We start from the raw sequence: 26,084 nt of genomic DNA on the forward strand, positions 1-26,084 counted from the left end.
TATGTTTTTACTATTTATGTTCCTGCTTACCGAGGAAGACGGGAAGTTTAGAAAAACATTCAGATAGACTAGCGGGTATGTAGCAAATCTTATTCTGTTTTATTTAGTTGAGAACTGGTGTGTGTGTGTGTGTGTGTGTGTGTGTGTGTGTGTGTGTGTGTGCACGCGCGTGTGTTAGTGTGTAGGTGTGTGTGGTACTTTTGTTGTGCAAATAAGATTTGTTGTTTATTTAAGTTTTCCCCTGTTAATCGCCATTTCCTATTCACACTTGAGGTGTGTTTTTTTTAGTTCCTCTTTTAAGTCTCTCGGACAATGGGCAGCGGTGTCGTGGAGATCTTTAAGGATGCCAGGTGCCTTCCGATCGTTTCCGAGGAGTTCTCTTTACCTGATAATTACACCGATGGGACCAACGCCAGCGGTGCGAACGAGCCGATGTCCCCGGTCATGCCCCTAATCACTGCGGTCTACTCCGTGGTGTTTGTGGTGGGATTCGTGGGGAATTGCCTCGTAATGTATGTTGTCATCAGGTAAGAAGCGCGTGTTTTGCAGCGGACGTCAGTGCTGACAGTTAAGTAGTTTTTCTTCTGTCTTGTACTGTATTTTATGTACCTCTGGAGAGATTTCTAAAAAACAATTTCCTATGTACATATTGTCCATTTGTGGAAATTACAAAATAAACGGAACTGAACTGAATAGTTTGATTAAAACCACATACGCTTTCTTGGTCGCTAATTTGAATATGAATAATAATGGCAAAATAAGCTGGTCATAAGACTGATCTAGCTGGGTATGGTGTAGCTTGTCTGAGCTGAGAGCTGGTCTGAACTTTTTGTGCCTTTATTCACGGCGTCCCCCTGCAGGTACACGAAGATGAAGACGGCCACCAACATCTACATCTTCAACCTGGCGCTCGCCGACGCCCTGCTGACGTCCACCATGCCGCTGCAGAGCGCGTGGAACCTTCTGGACTCCTGGCCGTTCGGCGAGACGCTCTGCAAGCTGTGCGTGTCCGTGGACTACTACAACATGTTCGCCAGCGTGCTCACGCTGACCGCCATGAGCGTGGACCGCTACGTGGCCGTGTGCCACCCCGTGCGGGCGCTGGAGTTCCGCACGCCGCTCTGCGCCACGGCCGCCAACGTCGCCGTCTGGGTGCTGTCCTCCGCCGCCGGGATCCCCGCCCTGCTGCTGGGGGGAACCGAGACCGCTAACGGTGGGGCGCTCTGCACACGCACGCACGCACACACACACACACGCACGCACACACACACACACACACGCACACAGAGAGAGAGAGAGAGAGAGCGCACTGGGGGAACCGTGCCTTGATCAAGTTTTTATGTAAAAGGTAGTCAGTTGCATTTTTAAATTAAAGAAATTTAAATTATTTAAATTTTTTTTTTTTTCTCTGTAAAATTAAATCTTTTGGAAAATTTATATTTGGAAAACTTAAATGTGTTCTTTTATACTAACACACACAAAAAAATAAGCATATATATATATATATAAAGTCTAGGGTGCCTAAGACTTCTGCACAGTACTGTAGATCATTACATTTGTAAAGTGCTTTTCTAAACACTCCAAGCCCCTTTACCGTGACGTGCGGATCCTGTGGTTTCTTCTCAGGCACCACGACGTGCGCCCTGCGTTTCCCGGACCCGTACGAGTTCTGGGACGCGGCGGTGAACGTGTGCGTGTTCGTGCTGGGCCTGGTGCTCCCCCTGCTGGTGATGGCGGGGTGCTACGCGCGCTTGGTGCAGCGGCTGCGCGGCGCGCGTGCTCTGTCCCGCGCGCGGGGGCGGGGCCGGGGGCGGGGCCTGCGCCGGGTCACCCGGCTCGTCCTGGCGCTGGTGTGCGTGTTCGTGGCCTGCTGGACGCCCATCCACGCGTTCGCGCTGGCCCGCGCGCTGGGCAGCGTGCCGGACTCGCCCCCCGTCGCCGCCGCCTACTACGCCTGTGTGGCGCTGGGCTACGCCAACAGCTGCCTGAACCCGCTGCTCTACGCCGTCCTGGACCAGAACTTCAGGCGCCGCTTCCGCCACTTCTGCCGGCCGGCGGGGCCGCGCTCCCATTGGCCCAGCGGCAGCCGGGGGCGGAGCAGCCTCCGGGACTCCGCCCTCCAGGCCGAGGACACCGATGGGCCCGCGTGACTGACCGCGGGGCTCCGCCCCGTCCCTCCCCATCGTCGCCACGGCGACCCCAACAGCCCGGGCGAGACGCAGGTCACGACCGCCCTGTGAACCCCTGTGTGGCCCTTGGCGTGACTCAGGGTTAAAGGTCAGAGGTTTACATTCGGCTATACATCATAATGTAACTTTTTTTTTTATCTCACTCACTCAAATAATTTGAAGTTTGAAGGAATATCAAGTTATCTAGACACGGAAGTTGTTCCCTAAAGTAGAGGTGACTCGAGTGTAATTAATTGTGCAGTATTTCATTTTAAAAGTGTTGTCCAGTTTTTTTTATAACATCCTGAAAGAGACAAGGTCTTGTTTTTTTGTGGAAACATCGTATGCTGTGTGGTGGGGCACCTCTTCTCCATTATGCTTGGAGCGCCATAATAACTACAGACTTATAATGAGGATACAGCCTGTATCCTGGGCAGCCTGTAGCGTAGTGGTTAAGGTAAAGGACTGGGACACCCAAGGTCGGTGGTTCTAATCCCGGTGTAGCCACAATAACATCCGCACAGCTGTTGGGCCCTTGAGCAAGGCTCTTAACCCTGCATTGCTCCAGGGGAGGATTGTCTCCTGCTTAGTCTAATCAACTGTACGTCGCTCTGGATAAGAGCGTCTGCCAAATGCCAATAATGTAATGTAATGTAATGTAATGTAATGATACATTACACACAGACTTATAATGAGGATACATTACACACAGACTTATAATGAGGATACATTACACACAGACCTATAATGAGGATACATTACACACAGACCTGTAATGAGGATACATTACACACAGACCTATAATGAGGATACATTACACACAGACTTATAATGAGGATACATTACACACAGACCTATAATGAGGATACATTACACACAGACCTATAATGAGGATACATTACACACAGACCTGTAATGAGGATACATTACACACAGACCTATAATGAGGATACATTACACACAGACCTATAATGAGGATACATTACACACAGACCTATAATGAGGATACATTACACACAGACTTATAATGAGGATACATTACACACAGACTTATAATGAGGATACATTACACACAGACCTATAATGAGGATACATTACACACAGACCTATAATGAGGATACATTACACACAGACTTATAATGAGGATACATTACACACAGACCTATAATGAGGATACATTACACACAGACCTATAATGAGGATACATTACACACAGACCTATAATGAGGATACATTACACACAGACTTATAATGAGGATACATTACACACAGACTTATAATGAGGATACATTACACACAGACCTATAATGAGGATACATTACACACAGACTTAAAATGAGGATACATTACACACAGACCTATAATGAGGATACATTACACACAGACCTATAATGAGGATACATTACACACAGACTTATAATGAGGATACATTACACACAGACTTATAATGAGGATACATTACACACAGACTTATAATGAGGATACATTACACACAGACTTATAATGAGGATACATTACACACAGACTTATAATGAGGATACATTACACACAGACTTATAATGAGGATACATTACACACAGACCTATAATGAGGATACATTACACACAGACCTGTAATGAGGATACATTACACACAGACCTATAATGAGGATACATTACACACAGACTTATAATGAGGATACATCACACACAGACTTATAATGAGGATACATTACACACAGACCTATAATGAGGATACATTACACACAGACCTATAATGAGGATACATTACACACAGACTTATAATGAGGATACATTACACACAGACCTATAATGAGGATACATTACACACAGACCTATAATGAGGATACATTACACACAGACCTATAATGAGGATACATTACACACAGACCTATAATGAGGATACATCACACACAGACTTATAATGAGGATACATTACACACAGACCTATAATGAGGATACATTACACACAGACCTATAATGAGGATACATTACACACACGGGGCATAGCTGGGTCTCACTGCAGAGGTACATCTACACAGAAAGCTCTTGTGTTCTGTTTGGTTTTGCCAATTTGACAGGGCCTGTCAGTCCTAGATGTCTTATGTGTTTCTTCTGATGCGTTTCGATCGTCACTGATATGACCAGGAGAAGCTCCTTTCAATACTGTATGTAAATATTTGTGTGTCTGCATGTGTATAATGGGAGTTGATTGCACTCCATCTCTGGACAATCACCTGGCCTTATGCAACGTGTCAGAATTATGGCTGATATTAATTCATGAGCTGATATTGGTGGCTGATGTTAGCAGGTGCTTGTTATATCGCCGTTCGACATGATAAAATAAATCGGCTTGTGAAATTAGCTTGTGATTTTCCAGTCTATATTGTGTATGTTAAATATACAATTATGCAAGTTTCTAATTAACAACAATTTGTCCATACTGCCTGTTACTGTACATGTGGAATTACTTCTCAATATTTTACTTTGAAAGGTCAACAGCGGGGTGATATTATAATACATCATATGTGTCGATTGTAATTTAATATAGTTATGCTATATTTTCCCTGTTTTATATATAATGTTTGATGTTGTATGTGTATCCAGAAGCCTAAATCTATAAATCTATTTTGTATGCAGTCTGTGAAGTTGTGAATTCATTGTTACAATAAACTGTTATCTCCTGACAGAAATAAATAAACAAATATGAAAAAGAAGAAACCATCTTTGGGCTTTACTTAATTTTTCAAATTGTTGCACACAATGTTTTTGTACAGAGCAGAGTGACTTATGTAGGCTACTATACTGATTATTTCTTAAGGAAACCAAAATGTCTTGGATTGCGGTTCACAAACGACATTAAATCACAGACTGTATAAAGAACAGCATTAAATGCGGTTCACAGACGATTCAACCATCACGTGGTATATATTTTTTGATGACGTCAGCGTGAGGTTGTTTCCGGGTGTGGGAGCGTGTATTATTGTGTTCGGGGCAGGGATTGGCAAGGGGGATTCTTTGTGCATTTTTGCCCATAAATTTGGGAGCCTCTGGGTTTTCTCCATAGACTTTTGTCAGTCCAGAAAATAATGAATCGCATTTTCGGACGAGGTAAACCAAGAGCACCACCACCAAATCTCTCGGACTGCATTGGAAATGTAAGTTGTCAGTTCATAGATATCGCTAATGTTAGTTAGCTTGCTACCTAACAATTTTGCTGTCAGAATACAAACAATACAGTGCTTTTGGGTGCTGGCGTTAGCTAGTTATTTCGCTAAAACGATCGATTAGCCATCTGGTTAACCTGCTGCACTATTCCCATCTAGTCTATAGTTTGTGTAATAACCATGGGTAAATGTAGCCAGATTAGAAACAGTCGTTTTAGATTGCGGCATGCATTATTACTAGCCACGGTTTTGTGGTGAATCGCTAGCTAGCTAACTTAAATGGTTAAACTTATTCTTTGCCAATTTTGCCGCTAGCTGGTTCTAACACGCAAGCTATACATGTGTATCGTAAACGAACGGCCTTTTGCTTAAATGACATATCATTCTACAGTTGTTAGCAAAAAGTTGGAGGGAATTATTTGATACATGAATCACTTAGCCTTTGTTCCAAACCACTGTACACGGGATTTATTCTGCGTCCTTCGCAGACATTGCTAATTACAGTTCTATGCATGTGTGCGGTTACAAGCTTTGGTTTTATGAGAAGGCTATGTAGTTGAGCTATTTCATTTGGTGAAATAACTTGCCTCTTTATTTCCACGTAAATGTCTATGTATGTGACTTTTCAGCGAACCTGTTTTACCGGTTTGGGCTTCTTAGCTGCGATGTTACAGATAAAAATAAGTGTGCGGCCTAGTTGCGCTTAACGAACCCACTCTGTTCCGTCGCCGAGTTGAAAATGCTGTTGTAAGGAAGCTTTCCTTCCGCACCACGCCCGTCATGCACCGGTACTCCGCAGGTGGACGGCAGGGCCGAGTCCATCGATAAGAAGATCGCCAGGCTCGACGCGGAGTTGATGAAGTACAAGGACCAGATGAAAAAGATGAGGGAAGGACCGTCCAAGGTAAGCCGTCGCACCGGAAAGCCAACAGCGGTCCAGTTCCTGCCGATAACATCTTACTCTAATCCATTTCCCAAACCATCCATTTAGCAGAAAGAAAAAAAAACACGTTAACGTTATGTTGTTTTATCTCCTGATGCTGCGCTTCGTCTAGACATTAGCTTTACTGGAATTAAACATTTTAAAACACAGTGTATTGTAGTATTGTTGTTATTAATAATCATAATTAATAATCTTTTCCAGAACATGGTGAAGCAGAAGGCCATGAGGGTTCTGAAGCAGAAGAGGATGTGAGTGCCTTTTGTTTTGACTCTGACACGTGAAATGGCCAATAGTTTCCCCCGTGGGTACATGGGAAATGTAGTTTACCAGTCTTGAAATTCAGCTGTACTGCGCTGTGCTAATATTTGCAAGCTATTCACAGGTCACCGTGGGTGCGGTCAGCTTCAAGCAATGTAACGTACGAGATAGCCGGCATAAAGAATCGGGACTACAAACGTTCAGTCCCGTAATGGCGGTCTTTGTGGTTCTGGCCCGCAGGTATGAGGGGCAGAGGGATAACCTGACACAGCAGTCCTTTAACATGGAGCAGGCCAACTACACCATCCAGTCCCTGAAGGACACCAAGACCACGGTGAGCATACACCGACATGGCCTCCCCGTGCCACGTCGCTGGCTTATTAAAAAAGGATGTTCATCCGTGGAACAGAGAGAGGGACTCGTCGTCTTTTGTTTGATGCACCTACCGTTTGGGAGCTGAAGCTGCGGACGTGGTCCTCGAGGGCCGAGACCTGCCGGTTCTCCCGCCCTCACTTCACCTGGGAGTCGGGTGTAAAGACAGTCTGGGAAATTGGCAGCGCTAAGTGCTCAGTTAATTACCCAGGAGAACTGGAAAGCAGGGCTGGATTTGGATACAAGGGCCCGATTTGAGGATCCCTGCGCTAGACTTTAGGTGAATGGGGTGAGCCTAGATGGCCGGCTGTCATGCAGTGTCATGTTCGTGACGGGCTTCTTGGCCTCTTCCTGTCAGGTGGAACTCTCATGTTCTCACGTGGCTTGGTAGGAGTGACATCTTTACTGAAACATATGTATGGTATAATATTAAAATGGGTACACAGCCGTCTTAAAATGGGTACACAGCCCCCCCCCCCCCCCCCCCCCCAAAAGGGTCCAAAAGTTGGCTGCACTGTCGTGAAGTATATTGTGTACAGCAGACTTTGTTCTGTTACTCCATTAGGAATAAAATGGCTGAACATGTGAATGAGTGTGTGCTTGTGTTCCAGGTGGACGCCATGAAAATTGGAGCCAAAGAGATGAAAAAAGCGTACAAGCAAGTGAAGATCGACCAGATCGAGGTGTGTGTTCTTCCTGTTCCCATCAAGCGTCACTTCTCACAGTATATATCTGTCTGGAAGACACTTATGTCCACTGGACATGCTTAAATACTGTCTGTCTGTGCAGAAGGGCATTTGCTGTCTTGAATCTTTCTCAAGTATACAATGGCTTTTGGGTTTCAATTCCGCAAATTTCATGCCAAAATCTTTAACGATGACACTACATTGAATCTGTTCAACAAATTCAACAAATTCAACAAATGCTATTCAATATAAGCTTAATAATAAAACTTAAAGCTTATGTACCAATACTACTTCTAGTACTAATATTAATAATAATATAATGCACCGTTCATAAAGTTGTTGTAGGCTAAAGTACGCACAGTTGGTGCTAATGTGGTTGACATGGTGATGATGAGGATGCTGATGCAGTTGCTATTGGTGTTGGTGAGGATGTGGATGCGGTTGCTGTTGGCGATGGTGTTGGTACTGATGCAGTTGACATGGTGAATGTGTTGGTGTTGATGCTGATGCGGTTGCTATTGGTGATGGTGTTGGTGCTGGTGCTGATCCGGTTGCTATAGGTGTTGGTGCTGATGCAGTTGTCATGGTGATGGTGTTGGTGCTGATGCGGTTGACATGGCGATGGTGAGAATGCTGATGCAGTCTCTCTGTCTCTCTCTCTCTCAGGACCTGCAGGACCAGCTGGAGGACATGATGGAGGATGCTAACGAGGTGCAGGAGGCTCTGAGCCGCAGCTATGGCACGCCGGAGATCGACGAGGACGACCTGGAGGCGGGTACGTCCTGCGCCCAAAACGCCTCACTTCCTCCCCTCATCTCCACTGCTGTCTGTGTGCTCACTGCTGTCTGTGTGCTCACTGCTGTCTGTGTGCTCACTGCTGTCTGTGTGCTCACTGCTGTCTGTGTGCTGTTCAAACTTCTGATTTTACATCAGTGTCCGATGGTCATGATTCTAACTGTGTGTGTGTGTGTCTCTCTCTCTCTCTGTGTCTGTCTCTGTGTCTCTGTGTCTCTGTCTCTCTGTCTCCTCAGAGCTGGATGCTCTGGGCGATGAGCTCCTATTGGACGATGACAGCTCTTACCTGGATGAAGCCTCTTCTGCTCCCGCCATCCCAGAGGGCGTGCCGAGTGACAGCAAGACCAACAAGGTGCGACCAATCAGAGCTCTGACCACGCCCACGGGCCTGTCAATCAGAGCTCTGACCACACCCACGGGCCTGTCAATCACAGCTCTGACCACGCCCACGGGCCTGTCAATCAGAGCTCTGACCACACCCACTGACCTGTCAATCAGAGCTCTGACCACACCCACAGGCCTGTCAATCAGAGCTCTGACCACACCCACAGGCCTGTCAATCAGAGCTCTGACCACGCCCACGGGCCTGTCAGTCAGAAGACTGACCACACCCATAGGGCTGTCAATCAAAGTACTGGCCACGCCCACACACATGTCAATCAAATCACTGGTCACACCCACAGGCCTGTCAATCAAATCACTTGTCACAGCCAGCAAACTGTTTAGTGTTTATAGTGTTTATGCACAAAATATAATGTATTGTACATGTATAATTACAACACACTCCACAGCCAAAGACCAAGTATATCTGTCTGCTGTTGAGGCATTATAAGAATTGACCTGTAGATGGCGATGTTGTTTTTTCCTCTCATGAGGCCAATTGCATTAATGACTTCAGTAAGCAGGTAGATAATTGAAAATGGGCACAGAATCTAGGAGTCCCTCTACGAGTAAGAAACAGAGATGCTAGAAATGAACAAAGATGCCCCGTTCTGCTGTTGTTGAAATCCCATTGAATGTTGTTGTCGATCTGTTCCAGGACGGCGTTTTGGTGGACGAGTTTGGCCTGCCGCAGATTCCGGCTACATAGGAGGCTCATTGAGGCGACGCGTCAAACCCTTTTTTTAATGTAAAATAACATTTATATATAAAAATGTCACAAATGTGGCCTGCTTGCAGTCAAACATTGAATTTGAAGTGACGGGTGAAAAGTATTGAAGCTGTTTTATTTAATTTTTTTCTTCTTCATCTATTTAGGTTCGTTAGCCTGTTCCCCTGGCTCCTCATTACTGTAGTATTTAACTGTGGCCCGGACACTAAGCTGCTGTGTTGACGATTACATTTTAAAGCTTCAGATTGTTTCTGTCTGAAAATGTTGCCTTTTTTTCTGTAACATAAAATGAATATAATAAACATTTTAAATGAACGTGGGAAGAGTCTGTGGTGCTTTTAAACATGTTCAGCGCACCTCGGTGGAATTCTCTGGAAGCTGTTTTTTGCAAATTTAGGCACACTTCCTGTTAATTAACTTTTATTACTGTATTATTACTGTAATTAGTTTTATTCAGTTTCATAGCACTGGTTTAGGGATGAATATATCATAAAATATAAAAAAATGTGCAATACATTTTATAATACATTGGTCTGAAATATCTTTACCATTATATTCTTTTAAATTCCACATATGTACAAAATGTGTGTTATGTCGAATCCAGTTATCCTCAGTCCTGGGCCTGGAAACCCACAGACACTGCTTGGTTAAGTTCTCACCTTAAGATCAGCGGCCAGTTTGAAACCAAGAAACCAGATGACCTGAGTTCATAACAATATGAACACGTCTCCAAGTATATATTCCATAAAACTTTATAATATTGTAATACTTGTATATTTGTTCACACCAAAGCCTTTTTCCCATCCACTCCATGGAAAACGATTTGAATTTATATTTTATGTCATCGTGTACCAGTGGGCATGTTCTCCTTCAATCAATATCCTTTTCATTCAGTGGGGCCTATAAGTAATTTTGATCAATTTTTTCCATGGTGTCCCTGTGTTCCAAAATGCACTTGTTCTGAAATCCATGGACTTTTTATATGTTATGTATATTATTGTATTTATAATACTGTTTCAGATCGTTTTTAATTTCACATTGATGTCCCTAAACAAATATGAAATGATATGTTATTGATTGCGCTTTGGTTTCCCTTATTTAAATGTTTTCTATGAATGAGATAAAAAAAAAATCCCACTTTCGTGATTTTCTTCGTTTTCCGGTGTGCGCAGGAAGTGAGTGCCGCGCTTCCGGTACTGCAGACATGGCCGAGAATACAATAACAGTGACTGTTGCCTACGGTAAAGTTTTGGTTCCCTTATTTTTACGCCTTTATGAAAATAAAACATTATTGACCGCGACATAGTTTTAGTATTACGGAGGTAACTTAACTCCTGTATGTTAATTTATAATTTCGATTTGTCTCCCTGGTTGTGCAAACCAAGTTGACCGTGAGTTCGCTCTTGTGGAAAATGTCTTTGTCGGCGAACAGTAATCGTTTTGATGAAGCTACAATGTTAGCCTGGATATTGTGCTTACAGTGAGGAGTGTTTACAAACGGTTAGGTTCATATACATTTCATATTGTCGTAGGCACGGCCAAGCACGCCATCACGCTGACTGGGAAGGACGGCGATGAACCGGTGTTAAAAGATCTGTCAGAAACGCTGGCTGAAATGACCGGAGTCCCAATACCATCGCAGAAAATCATTTTCAAAGGTGAGCTACAAGCTGGTTTTCGTGCGAGGACAACTCTGTACTGATCTGCACAGAAAGCGGCGTTAACGTGGATCACATATTATCTCTAGCCTACTGTGCTAGGTGGATTAGCTTCTGGGAATACGAACTTGAAGTGCGTGATTCACGCACGCCAACACGAAGTTTGGACCTCAGTCTCATTGTTGGCACCGAGCCGTTATTTCTTTGAATAACTTGTAGTACTTTAGGCGTGATCTGTTTACTGGTTTGCGCGGATTTGCGTTTGAGTTGTTCCATTTGCACTCTCCAGGGAAGTCACTGCGGGAGATGGACTCTTCCCTATCCAGTTTCGGAATAAAGCAGGGCTGTAAACTTATGATGATCGGGAAGAGGGTGAGTTAACGCATTTGTCAGATCCTTCCGTTACAGTTGGTGGAAAGGCAGCATGTATTGTTATTGATTCATAACTTGTGTGCGATATTTTATCTTTGAATGTTGAACGGAATGCTTTTCCATGTCAAATTCTTTTTGTTGCATTTTGTGGTAAATGTCAAAAGCCAAACGAAGCAAAGTCTGTACCGAACTTCAGCTAGGCAGTACAAATGCCCCTTCAACAGTTACTCAGAATCCCAGAAACGGATATGCACTGTACAAGCGTGTGGCGTTATGATGTGTCGGGTAAAACCATCTGGCATTGTTGCTCTCCCAATGACAGAACAGCCCGGAAGAAGAGACGGAGCTGAAGAAGCTGAAGGATATCGAGAAGTCCGTGGAACTGACGTCTAAGAAGCTGGAGAAAGTGGACGGAGAACTGACAGGGCTACGGAACGTGAGTAGTGAAGTATTTATTTCTTTTTTTCCCCCCCAATTATTGAAAAATTAATAATTCATTTTTGAGGGCCCCAATTTAGAGTTGGCAGTTGCACAAGACCCTGGTCTCTGCAGTACCACCAGTTCAGCTGGTACTGCCCTCCATCAGTGACGCCTGGAAGGCAGCAATTTACGTGTACCTACTACTTCGCAGGCAGCTTTTCTGTAATGCATTTTTATCAAAACTATCTTGTGTCTGTGTTACTGAGCTGGTTTGTGAAACCTGTTGTGCTTAGTTTATATTAGATCTATAAGCTGCTGCCTTCCAGGCTTCACTGGGGGAAGGAGAGTACCTAAGTGTTTACAAGCTGTTATAGTTGCCCAGTGAGGACTTACGAAGTGCTACGGGCCGACATGGCTCAGGCAGTCAGAGGGTTGCCGGTTCGATCCCCCGCCCGGGCTGTGTCGAAGTGTCCCTGAGCAAGACACCTAACCCCCGAATGCTCCTGACGAGCTGGTCGGCGCCTTGCACGGCAGCCAATCGCCGTCGGTGTGTGAGTGTGTGTATGAATGGGAGAATGAGAAGCATCAATTGTACAGCGCTTTGGATAAAGGCGCTATGTAAATTCCAACCATTCACCATTCACCATTTACCTTGGGCGTGGAGAAGCTTATTCTCTGGACATTTCAACCGGCTGTGCACTCTTCTGCGGAGTCCCAGGCGCCAGGCAGTGATTTCAGCGACAGGGCGCTGCTGTGGAGGAGCGCCGGCACACGCAGGTGACTAACGCGCCTCTCCGTCACGCTGTCCCTCAGGGCTTCCTGGCGAAGGACCTGCAGGCCGAGGCCCTCAGCAAGCTGGACCAGAGAGTCAAGTCCACCGCCGAGCAGTTCATGAAGCTCCTGGAGCAGATGGACACCATGGTAACGCTCCCCAAACCCGCACCGTTATCTGACGTCGTCACGTTTTCCAGACACTTTGGACCACCGGCCGTGTGCCCTCGTGTCTGTGTGCGGTGACCCCTGCACTGGTGTGGAGAGGGGGCTGCGGGTTTTACTCAAAACTGTGTGAAAGGCACCGTAACCTCAGTCCCAGTCCTGTAGTGGATGGGAGTGTCCCATTTATTTATTTATTTAGTAAGCCTGCCTAATGGTGACAGGACTGGTATAAGGTGTTTGGTGTAAGTGAAAGCGTGATTCACACTGGGAAAAAAAGAACAAGTATTTTAGTCTTACATTGAGACTTAAAATCTTATGTCTTTTACTTTTTTGGTAAATAAGATGAAAATATTGCCGGAGGTAAGACAGGTCAAGATTTGCCAACATTTTATGTATCAAGCAAATATTTTCCAAAAATCTTATCTTAAGTCTTATAACACGAATAAAAATCTTAAGACAGTGACCTTTTGTAGTGCACTCAGCCCGTGTATCACATGGTCCTGTTTCAGAGTTTCCCAGAAAACTTCAGCGACTGCCGGATGAAGAAGAAGGGACTCGTCAAAACGGTTCAGGTGAGGGAACACCGCCCTGCAACCATGAGCCTCCTGGGGACCTTATTTATCTGTGTCACTCGCTCACACACTCACTCCTCACACTCACTCACTCACTCACTCACTCACACACACACTCACTCACTCACTCACTCACTCACACACTCACACACTCACTCACTCACTCACTCACTCACTCACTCACTCACTCACTCACTCACTCACTCACTCACTCACTCACTCACTCACACACACTCACTCTCTCACACACTCACTCACTCACTCACACACTGTTTTAAGTGTCAAACCCAAAAGTAACTGCTGATTGTAAGGAAACCACAAAAACCTGCAGTTAAGCCTGCAGACACTGCGCCCCCTCCAGGACTGGAGTTAAACCTGCAGACACTGCGGCCCTCCAGGACTGGAGTTAAACCTGCAGACACTGCGGCCCTCCAGGACTGGAGTTAAACCTGCAGACACTGCGGCCCTCCAGGACTGGAGTTAAACCTGCAGACACTGCGGCCCTCCAGGACTGGAGTTAAACCTGCAGACACTGCGGCCCTCCAGGACTGGTGTAACGTTGTTTGTTTAAGTTTGAGACCCTAGGTCTGAAGAAAGGTTGCTTTGTGTGTAGCCTTGTGGACTGCGGTCCGGACTTCACGCCTGTGTTTCCCGTTGCGCTTTCCCAGGACTTCCTCGCTCAGTGCGACCGGATCGAGGCGGGAATCTCTGACCACCTGGCCAAGATCCAGTCCAAGAACCTGGCCTTGGCCGACTGAGGAAGAGTGTGAGGAAGAAGACGTCGCTCTTCCTCCCCTGCGGTCTGCGGCCCACTGCTCTGTGAGCAGAACACAGACTGGTGCTTAGGGTTCATCTGACTGCAGTAAAACCCTGAATATATTTTTATGGAAATTACTATTTAAAACAATCTCCCAAAAAAAAAAAAAAGCATCATAACAAAAGCACCACCAAGACATTCTTGGTCAGTGAATCGACTTTGTGGTCCTCTTTTTTGTTTGTTTGTTGCTGTTGTCGTCATATTAAGATTGCGTGACTGATTTTGAGCACAGACCTCAGCTGTGTGTGTGTGTTTTACAGTACAGACCTGTGTGTGTGTTTTACAGTGTTTGTGTGGGTGGCATGTAATTCGGCCGTGAGTTCTGAAAAAATGTACCTGCAAATAATGTCCTTTCTTGTTGTTGTTGGGACAGTAGAGGCTAATTTATGCTTCGGCGACAGAGTCGTGGGAAATGTCTGCAGACAGAAGTGATGCGAATTCGACACTTTCGACGTCAAACTGACACTTTTCAGCGTCAGCGACGGGAGTCCTGTTATGATTGGTCGACTTAAATGAAGACAAAAGGTTTCCATGGTGAGGATACTAGTTTACTACTAGGCTACCTGTTTTATTGAATGAAGAATTATGAATGTTAGCTAGCAAAAGCTAGCGCCTCTGAACTATAAATGCAAGACACTTCATCACCGAAGCATAAATTAGCCTTGTGTGGCTAAACAGTGTGATGTCATAGAGAAGGAATCGGTACTGTTCCGCAGTAAAGCAGTCTATGGTGCTGGGGTGTCACCTGACCATGCTACCTGTGCTAACCTGCCCCTTTTCCGTTTCTGTTTGATCAATCCTGTTACCACCTGCCCGTTTATATGACTTAAAGGGGAACTGCAACCCAATCTGATGTTACTGTATTTTATTGCTGTCTAGATCAGACCTGGGTGAAATAGGTAGTTGTTTTGGATTAAAGTACTTCTCTTAGCTTTACTGAGCCTTGTCGAGCACTGAAAGGTGTTTGAATCCAACACGATGGTGTATTTGACCCAGGTCTGGTCTGGAGTCCTGCATGTGAAACACGCCTCTGAGTCACTACAACACAGAGGGGGCGTGGCTGCTGTGGTGATGTCATTTGTGATGTCACTCAATAGATTTTCAGGTGGGGTACTCACTCCGACTGTGTGCTACACCGCCTGATTTCACCAGTTCGCTTATCATCTGAACCAAGCCGGTAAAGTAATGAGTGATGTCAGGTGGAGTTGAGTAGCGCTCGTCGAGAGTATGGTTGTATGATAAAATGGTTCATCATTTCCTGTAATGACATTCTCAGTGAACAGTTCAAATTTTACCACAGAACAACAGTCGGCAAGACAGTGACAGCAGGGATGTTCGCTTTCCTCCCGGGTAATTAAGTGAACAATTAGTGTTGCTGATGGCCAGACTGTCTTCACACCCGACTCCCAGGTAAAGGGAGGGTGGACACACCTGACTCCCAGGTAAAGGGAGGGTGAACACACCTGACTCCCAGGTAAAGGGAGGGTGAACACACCTGACTCCCAGGTAAAGGGAGGGTGGTCACACCTGACTCCCAGGTAAAGGGAGGGTGGACACACCTGACTCCCAGGTAAAGGGAGGGTGAACACACCTGACTCCCAGGTAAAGGGAGGGTGGAAAAGCAGCAGGTCTTGGCTCTTGACGACAGTGATTTGAGTAACAGGGTGTGAAAGGGGTGTCCTCATGATGACCTCTGACCCCCTGATCTCAACTGTATCCTCAGTGAAATTGATGCTGAACAGCAGCAGGTCGGTCGCTGTACCTTATCGGTAGTGTGCAATACCCTGCTGTTTGTGTGTTTTAATAAAAAAATAAAAGCCTTTCACCTCCCCCTCCGTGTTAAACCTTTAGAGCAGGGATGGGCAAGGCAGGCTGTATCAGTTTCTGCGTTTCAGAACAACTTCTGCTCATAATTATTTAAAGGTACAATAGGTAAGATTTTTGTGTGAAAACATTGTTACAAGACCATTGTAAATCCCTTAATATCATTGAAAAAGGCTCACTGACATGTTGACTCACCCTCTGCTGGTGTTTATAGTCCTTAAATTCAGGTTTCCAGCACAGGTTTCAGAACATCGTATAGCTGTACAATAATTCAAGCTCATTGGTTGGAAATTGGTTCCTATCACCACAGCCAATGGTGTTTCAACATCAGCGCGTTCACAGAGAAGGGGGAGGGACAAACAGTGTTGTGGTTTGAAGGCGTTTGTTGCAGCTCTTCCTCTCTTGACCGTTAGAAGTCCAAAATTACCTATCGTACTTTTAATTAGCCCAATCATTTACGTGCTCTGTCGTTTATAGCCACGTTCTGTGACGTAATACAGCAGCTGTTAAATGTGGTCTTGTAGCATTCTTTTGCCGTCTAATGTACCAGTGAATCGGTCGTGGTGCGTACGGCTAGTTAGCCGATTGAGCCAGGGTAACTGGTGGCAGCAATCCTGCATTAGAGCAGGGATCATCTAATCTGCCCCTCGAATCCAAATCCAGCTTTGGTTTTCCCCCAGGTAATGAAGTGAACAATGAGTGCTGCTGATTGACTAGACTTCACACCTGACTCCCAGGTAAAGGGAGGGTGGACACGCCTGACTCCCAGGTAAAGGGAGGGTGGACACGCCTGACTCCCAGGTAAAGGGAGGGTGGACACGCCTGACTCCCAGGTAAAGGGAGGGTGGACACGCCTGACTCCCAGGTAAAGGGAGGGTGGACACGCCTGACTCCCAGGTAAAGGGAGGGTGGACACGCCTGACTCCCAGGTAAAGGGAGGGTGGACACGCCTGACTCCCAGGTAAAGGGAGGGTGGACACACCTGACTCCCAGGTAAAGGGAGGGTGGACACACCTGACTCCCAGGTAAAGGGAGGGTGAACACACCTGACTCCCAGGTAAAGGGAGGGTGAACACACCTGACTCCCAGGTAAAGGGAGGGTGAACACACCTGACTCCCAGGTAAAGGGAGGGTGAACACACCTGACTCCCAGGTAAAGGGATGGTTAACACACCTGACTCCCAGGTAAAGGGAGGGTTAACACACCTGACTCCCAGGTAAAGGGAGGGTTAACACACCTGACTCCCAGGTAAAGGGAGGGTTATCTGCCCTTGGAGGACAGGGATTTGATGATCCCTGCTTTAGCGCTTTTTTTTTTCTTTTCTTTTTTTCTTAAAGCAGGTCAAATTAATCACTTGAGTTGATAAGACTTTATTTCAAAAGTTGTCGGTTACAAAATGTAAAAATCCAGTTTAACCAGGTCATGAGATAAACAGTCGATTTTATTTATTTATTCATTTTCCTTCTTTTTTCACATTCAGGATTGAGGTTCACACACACACTACAGTACACACACACACACACGTCTTTCTGCTCCCGAGACCCGTTAGTGTTTAAAGTAATTACTTTCTTTTTTGAAATATGATTGATGGGTGAAACATGACAACCGGACAGGAGGAGCGATGGGAACCCAAGCCATGGTTTTACCCCCAGGAGTGCCACAGTGCCGCCATTTTGTTTTGAACCCCCCCCCACCCTGGAACCTGGTGCTGTGCCCGGTGTTCTGGAAGGTGAAACCCTGGACTAGCGCGGGGTGCCTAACCCTGAAGACGACAGCGGGGACGCGGTCGCGTCCGTTCGTGTTCTCGGCCCCCCCGGGGGCCCCTAGTCGTCCCTGTCCTTGGCCCCGTGCTTCAGGATGCGGGTGAAGGCCACGTAGTTGAAGTTGCCCTTCTTGTCGATGGGCGCCTCGCGGAAGAGCTCGTCCACCTCCTCGTCTGTGAAGCGGTCGCCCATGGTGGTGAGGAGCTCACGCAGGTACTCCTCCTGGATCACACCTGGGGGGGGGAGAGAGGGGCGTCAGCTCCGTAACCCGCCCGTGCGACGCCCCGTTACCCGTCCCTGCTCCCGCCAGGTGCGCTCACCTGTGCCCTCCTCGTCGAAGCAGGCGAAGGCGTTGCGGATGACGTCCTCGGGGTCCGTGCCGTTCAGCTTCTCCCCGAACATGGTGAGGAACATGGTGAAGTTGATGGGCCCCGGGGCCTCGTTCATCATGGCCTCCAGGTACTCGTCTGTGGGGTTCTTACCTGCACAACGAGAGCAGACCAATGACCTCATCTCCTTCTCCTGTTGATGCTTCTAGAACACCCTCTCTCCCAACTCACCCAATGGCAGGACTGACCCCACCCCCTCTCTCCCAACTCACCCAATGGCAGGACTGACCCCACCCCCTCTCTCCCAACTCACCCAATGGCAGGACTGACCCCGCCCCCTCTTACAGCACACCCAATGACAGGGCCGACCCCGCCCCCTCTCTCCCACCTCACCCAATGGCAGGGCTGACCCCGCCCCCTCTCTCCCAACTCACCCAATGGCAGGGCTGACCCCGCCCCCTCTCTCCCAACTCACCCAATGGCAGGGCTGACACTGCCCCCTTTCTCCCAGCTCACCCAATAGGGGGTGGGGTCAGCCCTGCCATCTCCCACCTCACCCAATGGCAGGGCTGACCCCGCCCCTCTCTCCCACCTCACCCAATGGCAGGGCTGACTCCGCCCCCTCCCTCCCAGCTCACCCAATGAGGCCAGCATGTCGTGCAGGTCCTCCTTGTCGATGAAGCCGTCTCGGTTCTGGTCGATCATGTTGAAGGCCTCCTTGAACTCCTGGATCTGCGACTGGTCGAACATGGCGAAGACGTTGGACGTGGCCCTCTGGGGGCGCTTCTTCGTGGTCTTCCCCTTCGCCCGTTTACTCGACATCTTGGCTCTGCTGCTGCACCTGTAGTGGTAAAGGTACATGACTGGGACCCGCAAGGTCGGTGGTTCGATCCCCGGTGTAGCCACAATAAGATCCGCACAGCCGCTGGGTCCTTGAGCAAGGCCCCTTAACCCTGCATTGCTCCATGTAATCAACTGTACGTCGCTCTGGATAAGAGCGTCTGCCTAATGCCAATAATGTGATGTAATGTATACCCCGAGGGCAGCCGTTTTTCCAGCACTGAAATATGCCGTGCTTTTGGCAACCACAAACCCCGTTAAACGGGTAAACGGAGCGAGCCTTTCTGAGCGGAAATCTAATCCACGGGTGTTCACAAATGCAATGAGGTAATCGAAAACGACGTCACGGCTACACACAGTATCCCGGCAACAGCGACGTTAATGGGTCAGGCACAAGAAACCGAACATGGCACACAAATGTCGTTTCTCATTTACCGCGCTCAAATTGATAAGCTGCCGTGTAAACCAAAGAACTAATGAGCTAATATGCTAGGAATCATTTGTCTAATAGATAAATAAAAGAGAAACGTGACTACATTAGGGATACTCTGAAAGCATGCGATTCCACGCAGGTGTGTTTCCTGAGTTAATTAAGGTTTCAAACATCCCAGTTGTGTTGCGGAAATTATTTTTATTTTTTTTAAAGATTATTTCGGAAATCAAGTCTAATAAAAGAGAGCTCGGAATGAGGGGTGGTTGTTGGCGACATTTGGCCGGAGCATTATCGACCAAGACTGCGGACCATGTTGATGTTTAACGAGGAACACTGGTCTAGGGTGATGTTGACATGCAAGACGGACCATAATCAAGGGTGATTAAATCAGACAATCATCAATTCGGGTCGAAGGATCGTGATGTCCGTACATTAGTTTGCAATACAATGCAAAACCGATATGCAGTCAATTGTTTGAGTAGCTTATCAACGCATTGCGTGAGGTGAGCAGCCATTTTCATCGTGAAGTCCCGATTGTGAACTTTACGGAGTGGGTTACTATGGTTTACGTTTCGTTTACGTTATATTGGCAGTTAGTTACCTGTAGGCTACGTTGCTTCCATTTCCACATTATCTTAAATGATGAATAGGCTGTCATTCAGCGTTAACATCAGTGAGCTACGCTAGCTTGCCTATATAAACGCTCTCTCTGAGACAAGATTAATGAAATCCACCAATTGGTTAGTTATTTAGCCAGCACCATCTAGATCAGCCAAATCAGACGGAAACTCCCAGCATTCAAAACAACGAGCCGACAGGGTAGACCTAATTCACTTAATAGCTCACTTAATCCAGACGGGCCTGTCTAGTCCTCACAAACACTGACATTTGAAGTTACATAATGATTCGTACATCACCCAGCTAGTTGTACAGTCAGTTAATAACATAGTGAACACGTAGGAAATTCTAAATTTGACGACTGTAAACAACCTTGGTCAGGCTACACAACATCAACATCCCAATTTGCGTCTGCCTGACTATACCGTTAGGCCCGTTACCTGCGCCTCCTACATCAACGACAGTTCTGAACGAGCGTTACGTAATTTACAGCTTTACGATGACAGACTTGGCGAAGAGGGCCACAAACCCTCACGAATAAAAAGTTTAAATCGACGTGGCACATACCTGATACCCGACACAGGACACCGTAAAACGCGGACAATTCTCCTGCCTTTTCAATCGCTCCCTAAACTTCCGGCTACGACTTAGAACAATCCAATTAACAATGTTGGGGGTCACGCACACTAATACCATTGCGAAATATGTATCAGACTTGGATCAAATCTTGTATCAGTAATATTTTATATGTTTCGTCTAATTTGTTCGTTGGAAAGAGTCGTCATTCAGGATATTCAAAGAACTCTATACCAATCCCTCATCTCTTGAGGGTCTTTTGGTTCAGTCCTCTATCTCCCACCTATCCTGTGGACCGGGCTCATAGCGGCGGATCCAGGGTCAGTTTTATCCATTCTAGGCCATACACGATACAACTCGATTCTGTGTTTTATATGAATCGGACGCTGATCGAAGATTTGGCATCCATTTTATTTTATTTTTTAAGGTGAATAATATGGATATTTTTTTTCCTTTTTTTCCCTTTAATTTTTTATGGATATCAAATTCTGGGTTTCACAAAAAAACGAATACAATAAACTAAAATAATAATATAAATACACATCAAAAAGTGCCTACTTTTACATACAATATTGTGATTTAGTCAGGTGGGTTTTTGAACAAACTGTTGACAGACAATGACAGTTCATAGGGAAATGGCTTTCATGTGCCAGTTGAAGTCTTGGACGCTTGTGTGTAGACTCTTTCGTCAGTCAGTGACTTAACCGGTGCATTAACACACAGAACCACACAAAATGCAAAAAAAAGTCAGCTGAAGAAAGTGGAAATATTATTCGCCAGAAAGTTTAATTCTACCTTTTCCAATATAAATGGCATAAAATATCAAAATCCATTGTGTAGATTTCAGATAATGACACAAAAGTCAGGAACTGGAAAAAAAGAAGAGTCGTTTTAACTGCATTGCTTTCTGATGCCACTAGAGGGAGGCAAATCTCCTCACTAAATTTGGAATTGAGCGCCACTTCATTTCGGCCACTGAGCTGAGCCAGCAAATTCAGCAGTGACACTCTGCCAGCCTGGTATTTCGGGGGATCGGGTCTGGTGTTTGCCCTTCTGCTACTGTATTCTGTGTGACTGGGGTGACCGTCTTCTGTAAAAAAGCGCTCTACAAATAAGACAGAATTGAATTGACACGACCCCACAGTCACAATCCCGGTACAGAAGCAGCGTATGACGTATGGAAGCAGTGCAGTGTCATGCCTTGGGTATCTGGGTTGAGGTGTTGTGTAGAGGTTGCGGGTTTTTCCCCAGTTGGGGCAGCGCCATTTTAGGGTACTAGCCTGGATTTCCTCAGGATTACCTTACAGTCGACTGTAAGCAGTGTACCTTTCTCTGGGTAAAAGTGTTCTGTGTTTGATCGACTCTGAAAGAGTTTACGCGAGTCTACTCCAGGTTCTGCACAGTGCACACTGCTGGCTGATCGCCACTGTCTTCTCTTACACTGACATTGCAATCATTCAGCAGACACTCTTGTCCAGAGAGATTCACACTGTTTCCTCATACAATCCATTTATAGACCTGGGGCCTATTTTACAAAGCGGAATTGCTGAATAACGGCAATGACTAAAACCCAGAACCCTCCCAAATCTGGACCTAAGTAAAAAGAGCTGTTCTGGGTTTTACTCAGCGCAGTTATCCAGCTAACTCAGTAATCCTGCTTTGTGAAACAGGCCCCTGGATATATTTAGCTTTTCAGTTAAAGTGCCTTGCTGACAATAGTGCCCTGTTCAATATTTAGATCCTCTTAATTATGTAATTCCCCTGATTATATTTGATATTACATTTAAATCTGACGCAGCCAGGAGCTGCAGACTGCATGCTTGAGAAAATACTAATAATGAATAATAATAATAATAATAATAATAATATACACCTGTACTTCAGCAAGAGTCCAACACAAACTGTAAGACCTGGGAACATATTTTATGAAGAAACATGACTGATACACTAAAATCTGGGTCTGGTGGGGGTGAGTTGGTCTTGGGGGAGGGGGGGTGTGAGTTGGTCTTGGGGGAGGGGGGGTGAGTTGGTCTTGGGGGAGGGGGGGTGAGTGGGTCTCGGGGGAGGGGGGGTGAGTGGGTCTCGGGGGAGGGGGGGTGAGTGGGTCTTGGGGGAGGGGGGGTGAGTGGGTCTCGGGGGAGGGGGGGTGAGTGGGTCTCGGGGGAGGGGGGGTGAGTGGGTCTTGGGGGAGGGGGGGTGAGTGGGTCTCGGGGGAGGGGGGGGCTGTCAGGCACACACTGACGAGGGGGGGGCAGATGTGACAGAACTGAGGGACGGGTGTTCAGTGACGTGGAGGGAGGGGCTATGTGTGTGAGGCACCAAAAATACTCTATACCCCCCCGCCCCCAACAGACTCCATGAAACAGCACCTGAGAAGTGGAGGAGGGGGTGGTTTGGCGGATTTCAGATCTCAGTCCTGTAAGATCAGGACCCTTATTTATACAACCCACAAAGCGAAAGGTTGCTGGTCTGAGATCAGACCTATTTTAAATAACTTACTGAAATCATTCAGTCACTTGTTAAATGGCTGCAGGCTGCTGACTATTTATGTTGACGGTCAGATATCCCACATATTCAGAACATATCTTCATATGATAGCAGGTTTCAGGTAGCATGTTTGCTTGAACATCTCTGATGGAATCTGAAAGATCAGGTCTGATCAGGATTGTCTGAAATACGGTCTATTGTGGCCATTCTCAACTCTTTGATTATTTGAGATCAGTCTCGTTATACAACGACTCTGGAAGTCTGGAAACGCGAAAATGATATTAAATCCGGTCTGCCACACAGTTCAGGTCTGTAACGCAGGTTCTCAGTCAGCTCTGAAGAGTCTCTGATCTCATCTGAACACGATACGGTCCAGGGTCGCGGTGGAATGGAGTCCTACAGTAGAGTTACAGCCTGTCCTTCAGTGCCTTACTGTGCAGCGTGAATCCATCCTGACCAATGAATGACCAGATCAGGCTACCTGACATCACATTCCAGATGACACAGGGGGGCTTGACTGCCGTTGAGTAAAAGACTAATAGACTATCATCCCTAAAGTTAGAAATCCATATGCAATCAAAACTTCTTGAATGGCCATTGGCTTGCTTAAAGTTGCTCGCTCTCAGTTCGAAGATTCTTATTGGTGCGTGCGGTGGGCTAAAAAACACGTCCTACTTATAAGATAGTATTTTCTAGCCTTCATAACTTGGTCCGTTCTCAAGCAGCTGTCGGTATTAGACGGTTTAAAAGTATTTCTGTCTACCAATGTAGTGGACATTATGAAAAAAATTCTGGCACTGCTCAACGAGCTAAGCTCGGGACAATACACTTAGAATACACCCCGCCACAACAAAACAAATATTTTGACCGTTTGAGATCCGACAGTCATTTTCTCCGCTACTGTAAATGTGTCGGAGAAGTGCACTTAAGCTTCCCTTTCTCCTTGGCGGCTATATTTAACGGGGGTCCCTTTCCATAAAAGGTCGCGACTGTGTCCCTTGCATTCTGCCGAGTAGCAGCGTTATTTTTGCCCCGCGAGGCACAGTCCTGCCTGCCGCCCGCTGCCTCGCGCTGCTTAGCCCGAATCCGTTCTTAGTTGCCTGCTTTTGGATTTATTCATCTCGCTCGTTTTTTTCCCATTTTCTTTTTCAAGTTCGTATCGTTTCTGTTTCGGTAAGTGGCAAGACGCAATGACAGCGAACTCAAAATGTTTATTTCCCGTTGTGACATGGATGCTGCGTTGTGAGCGTTACTTAGTTATTTTACAGTCAGGGTTATTATTAGCGTGCTTCTGATTTATGGATTAACAATAACTGCTGCATTCAAAACTTTAGCTGCTGATATTTTAGATTGCATGGTGTGATATGTAGTAGCTACAAGTGCATTTACAAGTTTTTCCATTATCCATTGTTCAGTCAGACATCTTGATGTCTTACTAAAAGGTTGAAGTGTCTCTTTATGTACCAACAAATCTTCTCATAGAATGTATCTAAAAAGCAGTCCCTCCAGATTATTTTACCATTTGTCATCAGACAATGTACTAGTGAAGACATTTGTAACTGGGTTTTGATTTTGTAAATATAAATTAAGAGGATATGTAAAAACAATCCCTCCGTGAGCTTCAAAGCCTATGGAGAAATAACTGAACTGTTCTTTGAAACCCTGAACTGGAGATTGGAACATAACTCGTGGTTCTCTTGAAACGGTCAGTGTTTTACGATGTATGCTGAGGTCAGTATTCAGTTGGCGATGAAGACAACGCTGAAATGCGCTCTTTCCATCCTGAATGACAGTGTCCAACTTAAAATGTCCAGCAGAAGGATTATATGTTTTCCAAAGGACGTGGTTTTTTATTTTTTGATGCGCATGAATGAGTGGCTTCCATGGGAACCTGAGATTTGGGTTCCGTCTTAAACTCGGGTCGGGTCAGAACCCTTTCACAGACGGGTCCAGACTGAGCTGAAACCAAAGATAAGGACTTGTTTCGTTTCCACGGATATGCGCAAACAACATTTGATTGTCAGTCATTTCCAGCAATGAGCCGCATTTATAGAGTTAACGTATTTAATGGAGCATACCTGTGACGATCAGCGATGCCCATGGAGGGTGTGTCTAACACTGATCACCTGGTGGAAGCGCTGCTCCCTGTGACCAGCCTGACCCCACAGGAATGGCCTCTATTACCCTATTACTCCATCCATCCATCCATCCATCCATTATCTGAACCTGCTTATCCTGATCAGGGTCGCAGGGGGGCTGGAGCCTATCCCAGCATACATTGGGCGAAAGGCAGGAATACACCCTGGACAGGCCGCCAGTCCATCGCAGGGCATTTACTCTATTACCCTATTACCCTATTACTCTATTACTCTATTATGCGGGTTAATCTCTGCAACATGACAAATTGGGAGATCTGGAGATCTATTCTTGTGTTGATAACCCACTGGAGAAATTGGACACTTTTTTCAGAATTGTTCAGGATTGTTTTGGTCGGTATTTGATCTCAGTTACTGCACATATTGGCTCGGGTGGTAAGAGCAGTCGTCTGGCAGTCGGAGGGTTGCAGGTTCGATCCCCCGCCCGAGCTGTGTCGAAGTGTCCCTGAGCAGGACACCTAACCCCCAAATGCTCCTGACGAGCTGGTCGGCGCCTTGCATGGCAGCCAATCGCCGTCGGTGTGTGAGTGTGTGTATGAATGGGTTAGTGAGAAGCATCGATTGTACAGCGCTTTGGATAAAGGCGCTATATAAATGCCAACCATTTACCATTTACCACATATGGGGTAGGTTACCAATAAATCCCAGGTAACCAGCAGTCAGAATGCTGAAAAAATAAGGCTTACAGAAAATTTTTTGACTATAAGCCATGTTCTGTGCATTGCCTGCTGTGGTGGGAATATAATCTGTATATTGACTTTACAGTTGAGATAACCTATTTTT

General features: G+C 46.1%; 5 protein-coding genes across 5 annotated transcripts in view; 4 read left to right on the forward strand and 1 right to left on the reverse strand.

Annotated features, from left to right (window-relative positions):
- Positions 1–429: 429 nt before the first annotated feature.
- Positions 430–2,150, forward strand: LOC133136722 (kappa-type opioid receptor-like). The gene is made up of 3 exons (XM_061254386.1): positions 430–527; positions 861–1,213; positions 1,627–2,150. Exons 1-3 carry the CDS (start codon positions 433–435, stop codon positions 2,148–2,150), a joined length of 972 nt encoding a protein of 323 aa, XP_061110370.1. The 5' UTR covers positions 430–432.
- Positions 2,151–5,118: 2,968 nt separating this feature from the next.
- On the forward strand, positions 5,119–9,814 carry LOC133136868 (charged multivesicular body protein 5-like). The gene is made up of 8 exons (XM_061254675.1): positions 5,119–5,325; positions 6,134–6,238; positions 6,479–6,525; positions 6,776–6,869; positions 7,519–7,590; positions 8,260–8,368; positions 8,625–8,740; positions 9,428–9,814. Exons 1-8 carry the CDS (start codon positions 5,257–5,259, stop codon positions 9,476–9,478), a joined length of 663 nt encoding a protein of 220 aa, XP_061110659.1. The 5' UTR covers positions 5,119–5,256; the 3' UTR covers positions 9,479–9,814.
- Positions 9,815–10,672: 858 nt separating this feature from the next.
- bag1 (BCL2 associated athanogene 1) lies at positions 10,673–15,122 on the forward strand. Its single transcript, XM_061255546.1, has 7 exons — positions 10,673–10,740; positions 11,032–11,157; positions 11,447–11,529; positions 11,852–11,965; positions 12,763–12,870; positions 13,395–13,457; positions 14,126–15,122. Exons 1-7 carry the CDS (start codon positions 10,704–10,706, stop codon positions 14,213–14,215), a joined length of 621 nt encoding a protein of 206 aa, XP_061111530.1. The 5' UTR covers positions 10,673–10,703; the 3' UTR covers positions 14,216–15,122.
- Positions 15,123–17,453: 2,331 nt separating this feature from the next.
- Positions 17,454–20,756, reverse strand: myl12.2 (myosin, light chain 12, genome duplicate 2). The gene is made up of 4 exons (XM_061255100.1): positions 20,650–20,756; positions 18,830–19,032; positions 18,183–18,344; positions 17,454–18,095 (listed from the first exon to the last, which is right to left on the reverse strand). The coding sequence occupies exons 2-4, from the start codon at positions 19,011–19,013 to the stop codon at positions 17,923–17,925; spliced, it is 519 nt and encodes a 172-aa protein (XP_061111084.1). The 5' UTR covers positions 19,014–19,032; positions 20,650–20,756; the 3' UTR covers positions 17,454–17,922.
- A 3,383-nt stretch (positions 20,757–24,139) lies between these two features.
- LOC133136725 (myomesin-1-like) overlaps positions 24,140–26,084 on the forward strand; it is a 39,929-nt gene continuing 37,984 nt past the window's right edge. Inside the window, 1 exon segment of the mRNA XM_061254391.1 lies at positions 24,140–24,318. The gene's annotated coding sequence lies outside the window, so the exon portion shown is untranslated.

The sequence above is a fragment of the Conger conger genome, chromosome 9, assembly GCF_963514075.1.
Source record: "Conger conger chromosome 9, fConCon1.1, whole genome shotgun sequence".
NCBI classification, from domain to species: Eukaryota; Metazoa; Chordata; class Actinopteri; order Anguilliformes; family Congridae; genus Conger; species Conger conger.